The sequence below is a fragment of the Lytechinus variegatus genome, chromosome 2 (assembly GCF_018143015.1).
Source record: "Lytechinus variegatus isolate NC3 chromosome 2, Lvar_3.0, whole genome shotgun sequence".
Taxonomy (NCBI): domain Eukaryota; kingdom Metazoa; phylum Echinodermata; class Echinoidea; order Temnopleuroida; family Toxopneustidae; genus Lytechinus; species Lytechinus variegatus.
In genome coordinates, this window is record NC_054741.1 from 68,062,073 (window position 1) to 68,076,753 (window position 14,681).

Here is a 14,681-nt window from a genome sequence, read left to right on the forward strand (position 1 = left end):
CCAAATTACGCATTTTATTTTTTTCTGTCACATAGAAGTATAAATATCTTTTGATGCAAGCTTGAAGTGATGAAATCTACAGCTTGGGACTAACTTGCCCTTTATGTATTTTCTTTTCCTGTTTATTTGGTGCAACTTTTAAATTCAATCTGCATTTCATATTATGTTTAACTACTTTTCCTGACATAGCAATACAAGTCCAATAAGAGCCAAACAAAATTTGAAAACCTAGTGAAGAGTTTCCATCCATCTGAGCACTGAACAATTGGCATCCTCATTTTCCTCTGCAATTAAAAAAAAAAATTGGATTCATAATCTAGAAAAAAATATATATCACTTCTTTGTACAAACCTGTGGAATAATGACCCTCCTGACAAAGTGCAACGTCACATAATTCCGGCTGTTAAGAATCTTGTAAAGCCTATTGTCAGAAACCCATTAATTCGAGTATTTCTTGAGCGAAATACTCGGCTGTAAAGTGGTGAATATGCATAATATAACATGCACTGTTGTACTATGTTGCTAATGTATTTCATATTTGTCAATTTCACTTTTAGCTCCATTCTGGGTCTTTACTAAATCGGCAGTGGGAACAATTTGTTGAAGGGCAAGTCGAACCCAAACATTTGATTGGATTAAAACAATATTCAAGCTAGCTTAGCGCTGAAATTTTCATCAAAAATGGATGTGAAATAAGAAATCTTGCTTGATTTCACGAAACAGTTGTACAGTATACCAAGTTATTATTTGTAGAATATACATTAACATCACTGTGAAAGAAGATGATAAATTAAACTGGAAATACAAAAAAAAAGAAACTCTGGCTAACATAAAATCTAATGAATAGCATATATCAATAAAAAGTATCACCTTTATTTTTCACGTAGCTGTGGTCAGTCTTAGATATTGCAATCATGGGCGAAAATCTCTCCCCCCCCCGGGAAAATTTGACCAAAAAAAACGGTAATCACCCAAAGTGAAAGGTCACTTCGTCCAAAATGATGTATTTGAATTATGTATTTTCTATCATAAAAGTCTATAAATAGTAGGGGGCCATTTGATATTGTGCCCCCCCCCCCCTCTTTCCAAATGGTAGGGGGACGCATCCCCCTGTCCCCCTGGGATTTTCGCCCACGATTGCAATAATATTTCTTTTAAAGGACAAGCCACTATCGTATTTGTATAATTGGGAAAGTTGCTGTACTTGTAAGACTGAAATGAGAATCTGAAATTATAATATATACAAGCACCATATATAGGTCATTACTTCAAGTATGTTCATGGCTGAAGTGCACATCAAGCATCGTCTTGTGCATGGGAAGAGAGAAAAATTTTATTCCGCTTCAAATCGTTTGCAAGTTCATTGTCAGCAAATTGGAGCAAAATTTTCTGATTGGTCCTCTTCAAATTAATCTACTCTCTTTATGGTCTCACCACAGATGGTCTAATCATACTTTGTCAATAACCAGTTCGTTTCCTAACCATTTTGGTCCTATTGACATTTAGCCTGTTAACAATTTTGTCTAATTTCCAGATAAGATATACATGTACTTATTTCCTCTAATATCCACTTGGGTCTAATACCAATCAATCTATAATGGGTAGATGAAGTGTTTATGAATCAGATTTTAATTTGAAATAGTATAAAATGATTAGTAGATGAACTAGTGGAATTAGACCATCTGACATTAGACTATTAAAAGAAGAATTAGACAAAGTGGGTATCACACCAAGTAAAGTGTAGACCAAATGGGTGGTATTCTGTTAATTTAAACCTAGGTTTAACTCTAGTCTAAACTAGAACTTTGAACCACAATTTTATGGAATAATGGCTTTTTAATATTTCTTCCATATCCATGGCAATCTAATATGTGCGAACAAATTAATTAAAATTCATTATAGTATGGGAGTATTGTATTTTCATAATCTTCCGATTTTACAAACTCAATTAATTTGTTACAACTTATTCCAACAGGGTAAGAATAATTTTTTAATTGGTGACTACATTGATAACTTGCACTCCATACAAGTGTGGTCTAAGTTAACCCAGGTTTAACAAAACCATGGCTATCAGAATACCACAAATCATTGAGGCAGAAGGATGAAACAAATATTCCCCATACTTTGTGTGACTCAGACTGCGACCAGGGGAGTTCCATTAATGTCCGTAAGTTCCAAATAAAATAAGAAATGCCTTCATGGGTAACTAGGGACAGGGGCAGTAACTCTAGGGACGACTGCCCCTATGATTTTTCAAATACTTGTCGTGAAAAAGGGGGAAATAGGAGAAATTGGGAGGAAAAGGAGAAAGAGTATATGAAGGAGAATTCTGGGTCGTGCAACTCTTTACTTCAATTGAGAAAAATTGGGAGATGACGTCATATTTGAGTTATCTAGTTTGCATCCGTATCAAAATACCCTGGTGGTGACATATTGCGTTCAATGAGATAGCTCAAATTTTTCCTATCGAGATTTTGCCTTATCACCCTAATCAAATTATGACGATTATAGTGAGCTTCAGACTGCAGTCACATTTCCCATACGGCGAGTCGATATCAGGAGTTTTTTTCCTCTTTAGTCAAACCACCTGTTAAGTAGCTGGTAAAAAATGTTAAAACGGCCGTTTTCGACTCACCGTACGGCTACCGCAGGGGAAATGTGACTGCGCCATTACGTTCAGATGCAATAATCGGATATCAGACTTAGCTGATGTAAATAAAAAAAATTGAGAATCCGATTTGATAGTCGCTAAAAATCGTTCGTAATGAGACCAGTGACCTGTTAAAAAATCTGCTACATATCTACCTATTGTAGATCTGGCGTCGCAAATAAATATGATCTGTTCCATGAAATGGCCCAAAATGAATTTTAAGTTTAAAATCAAATTGGAAATCCAAAATTTCAACAAGTTCATAGCTCTAATGTAGATCTCACATCGTAAATGAATATGATTTGTTCCATAATATGACCCAAAATTAATTCCAAGTTTAAAATCAAATGGGAAATTCTGAAATTTCAACAGGTATACATAGCGTTCCCTTTCGAACTACTAGTATTTCGTGAAATATGGACAACGCAGCATTCTCCAAACGTAATTACTGTAGAATGGAACATCCAGATATTGTAACTCAATGTCTTTATCTAGAAATAGGACTGTATTCACACAATACGTAACTTCATAACAAGCTTTATTTTTGTTTTCAATTTGAATATCAAAACTGCAAGAAAAAAGGGTCAATCATATCTTCCAAATGAAAGATAAATATTGTATCGAAACCTTTCCAATTATGGTGAAACAGAAGAATGGATAGAGTCTGCATACAAAGGGAGGAGAAATAATAACAATCTGGTAGAATTGTATGCAAACAATCCTTGGGAGTAGACTTCACTCACTTGACAATTGGTCGTTTTCGTCAGAACACATATTACGTATGAGGAGTTGAAGAATATCAAGACACGAGGAGCAGACGACTAGGTGGATCATCGAGAAAGTTTTTTTTTTTTTTTTTTTTTTTTTTTTTTTTTTTTTTTTTTTTTTTTTTTTGTTTTGAAGTAGTATTTATTAAAACATTCAGTTCAAAATCATACATACAATAGTAAATTAACAAAACATTGTTCACAAAGTCAAATAAATAATTATTCATAATACAAAAAAGAATTGTACAAAAAAAATACAGAATATAACATTCGCGTCATCAGGAACAAAATAGTTATAACAAAATAATTCATAGTGACGCAATTGAACTGAATGAGTAAAACAAAGTAAAGCCCTCCTATCCCAACTGCCCCTCCCCCCACATCCCATCCAAGCCCAGGAAGCGCGACCTGCTTCCCTCCCCTCAACCCTACCCTCCATTTCAGTCTAACTGTATGGTTGAACTTTCTTAGCCTCAGCATCCCTAGAAAATAAACTTGTCCCATTTTCTGAAATGATTTGTTAATAGACCTCTCTGTTCAGCTAGTTTTCTTTCTTCAAGTCTATCTTCTTGTATTTTTTCCTTGATATGGTTAAGGGTCGGTGGATCTTTTGTGTTTCTACTATTTTTTAAAATCATATACTTTATGAGGATTATTATGTGATTTAATAATTGAGCCTCTCCTTTAGTTGACCCTTCCACGCCTACGTGTACACCTTTTTTATCTATATTTGTAATGATAGGGAGTTGAAGCATGTTCCCACATTCTATCCATATAGTTTTTATTTTATCACATGAAAAGAATATATGATCATATGTTTCTTCTTCTTTACTGCAGAATGAACATAAATCATCTGTTGTCATTTTAAATAAATATAAATATTTTTTTGTGTATAGTATATTGTGTAATATTTTAAATTGAAATTCTCTGAGTCTGCTGTTCAGAGTCGATTTTCGTGGTCTTAGAAAAATATCAGATATATCCTTGTTTGTTAAATTATATTTTTCCTCAAGTTTTTTAAATGCTTGGGGTATATCCGATTTCATACTTACAAGAATATCATATATTCTTTTTGATGTGATGTCTTGCAAGTCAAAAGTCCTGCCTTTTAATTGAAAATCCAAAATTAACTCACTATCTATAGAACTTTGACCCCCTTTTTTCAGCGAGTCCTTCCAAAAGTATGGAATGTTATTAAAAATTTCGAGTATCTTTTCTATTTCAAAACGATCCAAACCCATTTTTTGAAAGGTCGAAATAGACTTAATCTTCCCATCTTTATCTACAATATGATGGAGTTTATAAATTTTCTTTAAAAACAGCTTTTCATTATAATATGTTTGTCCTTTCAAACGGATGAACCTATTATTGAAAATGATCTCATTTCTTTTATTCTTCTCTTCTTTAAGTAAAAACAATTTCTTATTGAACCATACATCTAACATTTCTGTATAAAATTCTGGCAGTTCAAATCCTATCAAATTCATTGTGAGGTTACTAAAAAAAATTAGCAATCCTCCCATATCGTGTGCTAAGTATCTGAAATATTGTTTCCATTTCATTTTTGGCTCTCCCATTATAAGTCTTTTAATCCACATAATTCTTTGTGTCTTAATGAATAACTGAAAATTTGTCATTTTTAGACCAGCATGACCATAATCTAAATAAACAATGTCTCTTTGAATTTTATCTTTACCACCCCATAAAAATCCAAAGATCAGTGTATTAAGATCCTCTATTACCCATGTCGGGACAATGGTAAGAGAAGAAATGTATATCAATTTAGATAGTACAAATGTTTTAATTAACTGAATTTTGCCCATTAATGTCAAATCCCTTTGCTTCCACCACATCAAAATTTTCTTTATTCTACTAAGTATTTCTTTGTAATTTATTCTTACTTGACTTTCTCTATCTAATGAAAAATATATACCTAAGATCCTAACCATCTGCTCCACTTTACCAAAAGGTAAAATTTGATCTATTTGTTCATGGTGTCCCAGTAACATAATAAAGGTTTTATCTTTATTCATCCTCAAACCTGACGTTTCGGCAAAACATTCGAACAGCATATCTAACTTTTCAATGGACCGAGTGTCTTTTACAAAAATTGTCATATCATCTGCGTATAAAATTTGCTTAACTTCTGTATTTCCAAACTTGATTCCGTGAATTTCTGGATCAAGTCTTATTCTGTTAGCCAAAATTTCAATACATAAAATAAAGAGATAGGGGGATAACGGATCTCCTTGTCTTACCCCTCTCCCTATATCAAAGTAACCTGTTGAAATACTGCCATTGAAAACACAACTTTCAGCTTTTTTATACAAAGTACTTGTCCATTTACAAAATGAGGGTCCAAAACCAAACGTTTGCAAGACTTTAAACAAAAAACAATGTGAAACCGAATCAAATGCCTTTTCAAAATCAATGGCCAATAGATATGCCGATATATCATTTTTTACTGAATGAAAAATCATGTCATCTATAAGTCTTATAGCTTCCCCAATATTCCTTCCTTTTAAATATCCTACTTGGTCGACATTGATTATTTCATGCAACACCTCCTTTATTCTTATTGATAGTACCTTCGCCAAAATTTTGTAGTCTACATTTAACAGTGAGATGGGCCGATAATTTTTAATATGTAATGGATCCTTTCCTTCTTTATGAATTAAGGTAATAGTTGCTTGTCTTTGTGATGGCGAAAGTTCTCCTCTCATAAAAGCATTATTTAAAGCATCAACTAAAACATCCCCAATTAGCGGCCAAAACACTAAATAAAATTCTACGCTAAGCCCGTCATTACCCGGTGATTTATTTAACTTCATCCCTTTTAAAGCAGCTAAACATTCACCTTCCGTAATTTTCCCTTCACATGATTTCATCGATTCTTCTGATAATTTTGTTACATCGGAGAAAAAGTCATCAAGGATTTTATCATCTCTCTTTGCATATAACATGCTATAAAAATTCCTTATTTCATTTTTTATTTCCTTTTGATCAAAAGTTAATCTATCTCCTATTGATAATTTACGTATATTTGTTTTCTTTTTGTTGGATTCCATTAACTGAGTGAAGTACCTGGTATCCCTTTCCCCGCTTTCATAAAAAGAAGCTCTCGATCTGATTTTAAGACCTTCGCTCACATAATCATAACATGCCTTTAATTCTGTCTTTTTATTCTCTAATAAATCGATTGATTGTTTATTCATATTTGTAGTTAATCTCGTTTGAATACCATCAATTTCTTTTTCTAAATCTTTGATTTTCTCTCTTCGTTTCTTAGCCTTTTCCTTTGAATATTTCCGAGAAAAATTGCCGATTTTCATTTTCAAGAAATCCCAAAAAATTATCTTATCTTTGATTTCTTTTTTAAAAGTTTCTTTCAAATTGATAATTTCGTCTTTCATTTGTCGAGTAAAATCACCGTCTGTACACAGACTATTGTTAAATTTCCAATAAGTGCCTTTAGATGTTTGAATTGACTGAGAGGGTTTATTAAAGAGTTGAAATACAACCGCCGAGTGATCTGGTGCTATAGACGGTATTATATCACATGTTAAAACAAATTCTCTAAAACTTTCTGTAATAAACCAATAATCTAACCTGCTTTGCATAAAGGGGTTAATTTGTCTAAAAGTATACTGTCTCTTAACGCCATTAATTTCCCTCCAAATATCAACTAAATTTAAATCACATACAAAATTATCAAAGTTCTTCTGAAAAGAAGACTGAAACTGTCTTGTATTATTTCCCATGTAGTCTAAGTCAATATTCCGTACTAAATTAAAATCTCCTCCCATAATGAGAGGAACACCTCGATCATGTTTTTCTTTTAAAACTGTATTTAAATTGTGTAAGACTGTGTTTCTCTCCATGTTATGACCTTGAACAGGGAAGTACACATTAACTAAAGCTAACTTTATATCTTGTAATATACATTCCATAATTATAAACCTTCCGTTTTCGTCAGTCTTTGTGTCCAGAATCTGAATACCTAAGTTGGAGTTGATTAGTACACTAACCCCCCGACTATGACATGTACCATGACTATAGTATATGTTTCCATTCCACTCAGAACCCCATGCTTCTTCGATTTCCCTTGTACTAAAAGTTTCTTGCAAGAAAACTACGTCTGCTTTCTTATCCTTCAACCAAGTAAAAATTCTTTCTCTTTTCAACTTATCTCTTAAACCTTTCACATTCAAAGAAAGAAAACTGCAATTAACAGATAAACGATCCAAATCCATTAACAAAAAAAAAAGAATGACAGATATTATATACCTCAAAATATTCCAGAGATGCTGAGACGAAGCTTGTTTCGAAAAGGGCCCTTCGAGTAGGGTTCCGAAAGATTATTTACGACAAGAGAGATCTAAAAAACGCACCGATGTGGAGACTGATAGCTTGACACGCTCCACCCCCCCCCCCCTCCCATTCATTTCTTAAAGTCTTCTCTCCCCTAAATAAAAAAAAAAAAAAAAACCTCATTAACTAAGGCACCTGTCTGTCTTTGTAGAATTAAAACAAAGCATTAAATAAAGAGAAGAGTTATTTTTACCTATCTTTTGTATCTATTCTCGTTCATCTATTTACATATTTACAATTGTACTATCTAGCTTTATTCAAATGCCGAAACTACGCTCATAAAACAAAACAAATTCAAAACTATCAGTCAAGAAAATTCATTGAGAAAACATCACAAGGCATGTCCGCCGACCTCTTTTATAACCTGACTTCAGTTAAGAAACAATGCCCTTCGAATAAACAAACCTTTCCTTTCTTGTCTTTTATGAAACCATCAAAATCAAATCAAATGCCTAGAGCTATCTTTAAATAACCAGGGCAAATTATTTCCTATGTCGGTCTTATATGACTATTGTTACAATAACACTGGTTAAAACACTATCAGAACATATCCCTTGAAACTTTTTAATTGCCTTAAAAAAAAAAAAATAGAATCGAACTAGAATTTTACCATACCAAAATCCCAGCACTGGCTTTTAATGCCAAGGGTAGCAATTAAAGTATCCATGGAGCTTAAGCGGTCAAAGCCATTAAGTGTCAACCAGAGTGGGATACCTTCTTTAAGAACCATGCAATATCATTGCTCCGAGAAACATTTTTTTTCCTTTTCAAATCTTTGAAATCAAATTGTAACCTTTGTACATTGGCTTGCTCATTATCATGCCTATACCCCCTTTCAGTTCCTTATTAAAATATTCTCAGAGTGCGGGGAAAGAAAAGATCACACCACACTTACATGTGGTTGATGACCTGTGGCAACTCATGAGTGATCACGAAAAGACCACACCACTCGATCTGGCACGATCTGTATTCTAATCAAGTGGTTTTTAAAAAAGCCATAGAAAGGCCGTGTCAGAACCAACTATGCATGAAAACAACCTGGGAATGACTTTCACCTCTTAGATAATAAAATCCTAAAATATGTTATACACTACCAGTAGCAACCTTCTATTGATATAAACAGCAGCAACCTTCTATTGATATAAAAGGCAAACGTTTTCAATGCATATAATCAGTGGCGGTAATCAGTGGCGGACCGCGACCCCGAGGAGACAAAGCACTGGGGGGAGGGGGCACGGCATTATTCACAAACAGTGCAGTGCCCCCCCCACGCCTCGTCCCGTCCGGGCCACAGTCCGCCACTGCATATAATAATAAAATATAAAGAGCTATGGGAACTAATACCCCGGTCACACCCGCCCCACGGCGGCCGCACAGCGAGTCGAAAAACAGCCATTCTAAAATTATTTGTACCAGCTATACATATAGATGATTTTAGTAAAAATGAATAAAACTGCCGCTTCCGACCCGCCGCACGGCCGCCGCTGAACAAATGCGACCACGGCACTAAAGTCACATAAAAATACAATAGAATCTTAGAATGTTGTTAACATTCCTACCTTGCACTGAAAAGTGCGTGTGAGTGGTCACAATTTCCAATGGTACCCAATCCAGAATTTTAAGCATAAATAATAGGCCTATATCTGTTTAAATACATGTTTACAATAGCAGAGAATGTCGTTGACATACATTTCTTGTCATTTACAGTGGATGTGACACTCACAATTGCTAATATTGCCTATTCAACATTTAGTACATACACAACAGGCCAACATAATTAAATGACAAACAGAATGGAATACCTTCTTTAAGACCCAAACATCATTGCTCCAAGAAACATTTTTTCCTTTAAAATCTTGAATCAAATTACAACCATTGTACAGTGGCTTGCTCATTATCATGCCTATACCCCCTTGCAGTTCTTTTAAAAAAAAGCCATAGAAGGGCCGTGTCGGAACCAATTATGCATGAAAACAGCCTGGGAATGACTTTCACCTCTTACATAATAAAATCCTAAAATATGTTATACACTACCAGTAGCAAGCTTCTATTGATATACAAGGCAAACGTTTTCAATGCATATGATCAGTGGCGGACCGTGACCCCGAGGAGACAAAGCACTGGGGGAGGGGGCACGGCATTGTTCACAGACAATGCAGTGCCCCCCCCCATGCCTCGCTCCCCCGTGTCACAGTCCGCCACCGCATATAATAACAATAAAAAATAAAGAGCTATGGTAACTAAAAGTCACATAAAAAATACAATAGAATCTTAGAATGTTGTTAACATTCCTACCTTGCACTGATAAGTGCCTGTGATAGTCACAATTTCCAATGATACCCAATCAAGTATTTTTAGCATAAATAATAGGCCTATATCTGTTTAAATATGTTTACAATAGAAGCAGAGAATGTCGTTGACATGCATTTCTTGTCATTTACAGTGGGTGTGACACTCACAATTGCTAATATTGCCCTATTCAACATTTAGTTCATGCACAACAGGCCTACATAATTAAATGACAAACAGAATGGAATACCTTCTTTAAGACCCAAACATCATTGCTCCAAGAAACATTTTTTCCTTTAAAATCTTTGAATCAAATTACAACCATTAGACAGTGGCTTGCTCATTATCATGCCTATACCCCCTTTCAGTTCCTTATTAAAATATTCTCAGAGTGCGAGGAAAGAAAAGATCACACCACACTTACATGTGGTTGATGACCTGTGGCAACTCATGAGTGATCACGAAGAGACCACACCCACCCGATCTGGCACGATCTCTATTCTAATCAAGTGGTTTAAAAAAAGCCATGTAGGGCCGTGTCAGAACCAACTATGCATGAAAACAACCTCGGAATGACTTTCACCTTTTACATAATAAAATCCTAAAATATGTTATCCACTTCCAGTAACAAGCTTCTATTGATATAAATAGCAAACGTTTTCAATGCATATAATCAGTGGCGGACCGTGACCCCGAGGAGACAAAGCACGGGGGGGGGACACGGCATTGTTCACAAACAATGCAGTGCCCCCCCCCCCCCACGCCCCGCCTCCTCCGGGTCACGGTCCGCCACTGCATATAACAATAAAAAATAAAGAGTTATGGGAACAAAAAGTCACATAAAAAAATACAATAGAATCTGAGAATGTTAACATTCCTACCTTGCACTGAAAAGTGCGTCTGAGTGGTCACAATTTCCAATGGTACCCAATCCAGAATTTTAAGCATAAATAATAGGCCTATATCTGTTTAAATACATGTTTACAATAGCAGAGAATGTCGTTGACATACATTTCTTGTCATTTACAGTGGATGTGACACTCACAATTGCTAATATTGCCCTATTCAACATTTAGTACATACACAACAGGCCAACAAAATTAAGTGACAAACAGAATGGAATACCTTCTTTAAGACCCAAACATCATTGCTCCAAGAAACATTTTTTCCTTTAAAATCTTTGAATCAAATTACAACCATTAGACAGTGGCTTGCTCATTATCATGCCTATACCCCCTTTCAGTTCCTTATTACAATATTCTCAGAGTGCGGAGAAAGAAAAGATCACACCACACTTACATGTGGTTGATGACCTGTGGCAACTCATGAGTGATCACGAAGAGACCACACCCACCCGATCTGGCACGATCTCTATTCCAATCAAGTGTTTTTTTGTTTTTTTTTTTAAAAAAAAGCCATAGAAGGACCGTGTCAGAACCAACTATGCATGAAAAAGAAAACCTCTCAATGACTTTCACCTCTTACATAATAAAATCCTACTATATGTTATACACTACCAGTAGCAAGCTTCTATTGATATAAAAAGTAAACGTTTTCAATGCAAACAAACAACAACAAAAAATGAGCTATGGGGACCAAAAGTCACGCTAAAAATATAGAATCTGAGAATGTTATTTTTCTTGTTGACATTCCTACCTTGCACTGAACAGTGCGTGTGATACAATTTCCAATAGTTCCCTATCCAGTATTTTTTAGCATTAAAAAAAGAAAATCAATAATAGGCCTATATCTTTTTAAATATACAAATAGAAACAGAGAATGTCGTTGACATAAATTTCTTGTCATTTACAGTGGGTGTGACACTCACAATTGCTAATATTTCCCTATTCAACTTTTTAGTACATCCTTTTCCTTCTTTCCTCCTTTTCTCTTGGTTTGAACTTCAAGTTTTGTTATTACTTATTCCCACAAATATAAAATAGAAATGGAGAAACAGAGAAAAGGAAAAAAAATCGAAGAGGTTATCTTTGGTATAGGCCTATATTTTTATCACATTTACTTGGCACATATAAGAAGGCCTAAGGAGCAGCCTGTACAATCAATCAGAATCACTTTAGGCTCTAATTAATATTTATTAAAAGAAAACAAAATATATAGGTCTATATATCTTCGAATTACACAAAACAAATAAAGGGTGATTATTCCATGAACGTCTTCTAGTTCCTTCATTCTAGTTTCTTTTCTTTGCATGATTATAACACATCTTAATAATCAAATTATCAGCTATGTTGCTTTTCACTTTTGAAACACTTCTTCTCCTTTCCTTCCTTCAAAAAGAGAGTTTTTAGTATCAAATTCTTTCTCCATCCCGCAGTGCTCGAGGTTCATAAGAGTATGCAATATCTTTTCTCAAACCACTCTTTATGTTATTGTTTTATTTTCCCGTCTTCTTTATCCTGCATTTCTCTTCCTTTTTTGGTTTGAATAGGAATATACTATTCTTCAATCATCCTCATTGCATCTTCCAGAAATAATGAGACAAATTTTGCTTTCAGTTGACTCGCATTTTGTTATAAAATATTTATCAAACCAAATTCTTATCACAGTAAAACAGTTTAAATGGTGTTTAGAAGGATCTCACTATGCGAAAAACCTCTTTAACTCCGTAGTCTAGAAAATTAAATCCTTAGTGTAAGCGAATGTAAACATAAATGATACTTATCCAAGCTTTCCTCCTTGCATTCTCATAGCGCCAGTTGCTTATTCAGGGAGATTGGACTCTGCACCAGCAGCTACCTGAAGACGTATTCCTGGGTTACCGGGATGTGTCTCCGTAGGAAGTTGCCGAATGAACACTTGTTGTCTCTCCCGTGGCACATAGACTCGATCGATATACAACTTCCAAGGTTCGCTTCGGGAGAAGTAAGCCATCTTACCTGAAGACCGGGCTGCCTTTAAGGCTGGCAATTGAGCTCGTTGACGTTCTCTTATTCGCAGTGGGAGATCCTCTGTAATAAACATGCGTGAACCCTTCAAATTCTTCGCCTTTTGAAACACAGCAGCGCGATCTTTATATCTTAAAAATCTTGCAATGATGGGGCGCGGTCTTCTGGCAGAGTTGATCCGATGGGCTCTTTGAAATTCAATCTCATCTGCACTCGCTCTATCAAATCTAAGATGCTCCACAAAAAAGTCCCGTAAAAGGTTCTCCACATCTTCCTGTTGATTGCCTTCTACTATTCCGTGAAAAAGTAGATTTTCTCGATTAATGTATGACTTGAGACTGTCAATTTCCTGGTTGACTATTTCCTTATCCTCCTTCATTTTCTGCTGGAATTCTGAAATGCTTTGTTCATTAAATGTGACCGAATTCACAACATCGTTAAGTTTTTCTTCAAATTTCTTTATTTTGGCTTCAAAGTTAAGTTCCAAAACTTGAATTCTATCTAGTACCTTTCCTATCTCCTCTGCTAACAGATTCTTAATGGCAGGCAAGAGAGCAGGTCCTTCGGGACTAGAGCCGGTAGATGGTCGGGGGCGTTTCCCGCCTTGTTTCCCTCGATGACCGCTAGACATTTTCGTAGTTACCGCCTATTTTTTTCAACTTCAAATATCCACGTTACGTAATGGGAGAGAGGAGGCGAACCCGCGATACGTGTCACTCTCGGACGAACATTCTTTAAAGTTATCGATGAGGGATCGATACCCGTTGATCTGGAATATACTTGCAATAAATTTGGCATTAAAATCGCATCCACGACGGGGAGATCAATCTAACAAATACAGGAGAAAAAAGTCGAAGATTTTATTAAAATCGTTTCATTCCAGCGTCTAAGAATATTGTACTGTTCTACTTACTGGTTGCATTTCACGTTGCTCTGTGATGTGAATACTATTTTAATTATTGTTACTTTTTTACCACCGCAAAGGAAAATTTATTGAACCAAAATAGTTTGATATGAACTCCGGATCGATGAAGATGGAGGGATTATTTTTTAATTGTATTCGACATTGTGTTAACAGTGGTATCCATACTTCAGTTCTGCCAATTATTGTGGTGATCTCGCTCTTAGTTTGCAAGATCGAATCTGCATCAATCTCTGAACAGGCTGTCAAAGTAAGTCATTAATCATGATCTCTTTTGTATTCTTAAACTTTATATATGTCTGGTCGTCTTTTAACGACCAGTGAATAGCACGAGGCATGAGACTGCAGTTGCAACGCTCCACATCACAGAATCACATCAGGGCATTTTCGTTTGTGAACGCAGCTCAAAAACACCTCTAATATAAGTCTTTAAGTTTCTAATATGCATGTAATATGGGTGTTTCATTGTTACTAAGATTGGTAGAAAATCAAGATGTGTTTCATCCCGATTCTTTGTGCGACGGGCCCGTACTTGAAGGGCTACTCCGGGCTGAAAATATCTTTATTTAAATAGATAGAGCAAAATTCACATTGCAAAACGCAAAAAATACCATCAAAATGAATAGTGAAGTTTTCATGATGTGCGAATATGTTATATCTTCCTTCTTATGAAATAACTTGCAACATTAAATATCTAATGCACTGAATCAGTTTTCAATCCAATATGTTTAATTCTCGGAGGAAAAATATTGAGTAAACCTAAATTCATATAATAA

The 14,681-nt window shown here is 35.1% G+C and overlaps 2 protein-coding genes across 2 annotated transcripts in view; one reads left to right on the forward strand and one right to left on the reverse strand.

Moving 5' to 3' along the window:
* Positions 1-12,335: 12,335 nt before the first annotated feature.
* Positions 12,336-13,705, reverse strand: LOC121408764. Its single transcript, XM_041600394.1, has one exon. It carries the CDS (start codon positions 13,612-13,614, stop codon positions 12,799-12,801), a length of 816 nt encoding a protein of 271 aa, XP_041456328.1. The 5' UTR covers positions 13,615-13,705; the 3' UTR covers positions 12,336-12,798.
* Positions 13,706-13,725: 20 nt separating this feature from the next.
* The window catches only part of LOC121408763 (interstitial collagenase-like), an 11,824-nt gene continuing 10,868 nt past the window's right edge, over positions 13,726-14,681 (forward strand). Inside the window, exon 1 of the mRNA XM_041600393.1 lies at positions 13,726-14,155. Within this exon, the coding sequence (XP_041456327.1) occupies positions 13,997-14,155 (159 nt within the window). The 5' untranslated portion in view covers positions 13,726-13,996. The remainder of the gene's footprint in view (positions 14,156-14,681) is intronic.

What these genes read in the sequence shown, in the direction of transcription:
- LOC121408764 (XM_041600394.1), bottom strand. Translation starts at nt 13,614, where the DNA reads ATGTCTAGCGGTCATCGAGGGAAACAAGGCGGGAAACGCCCCCGACCA.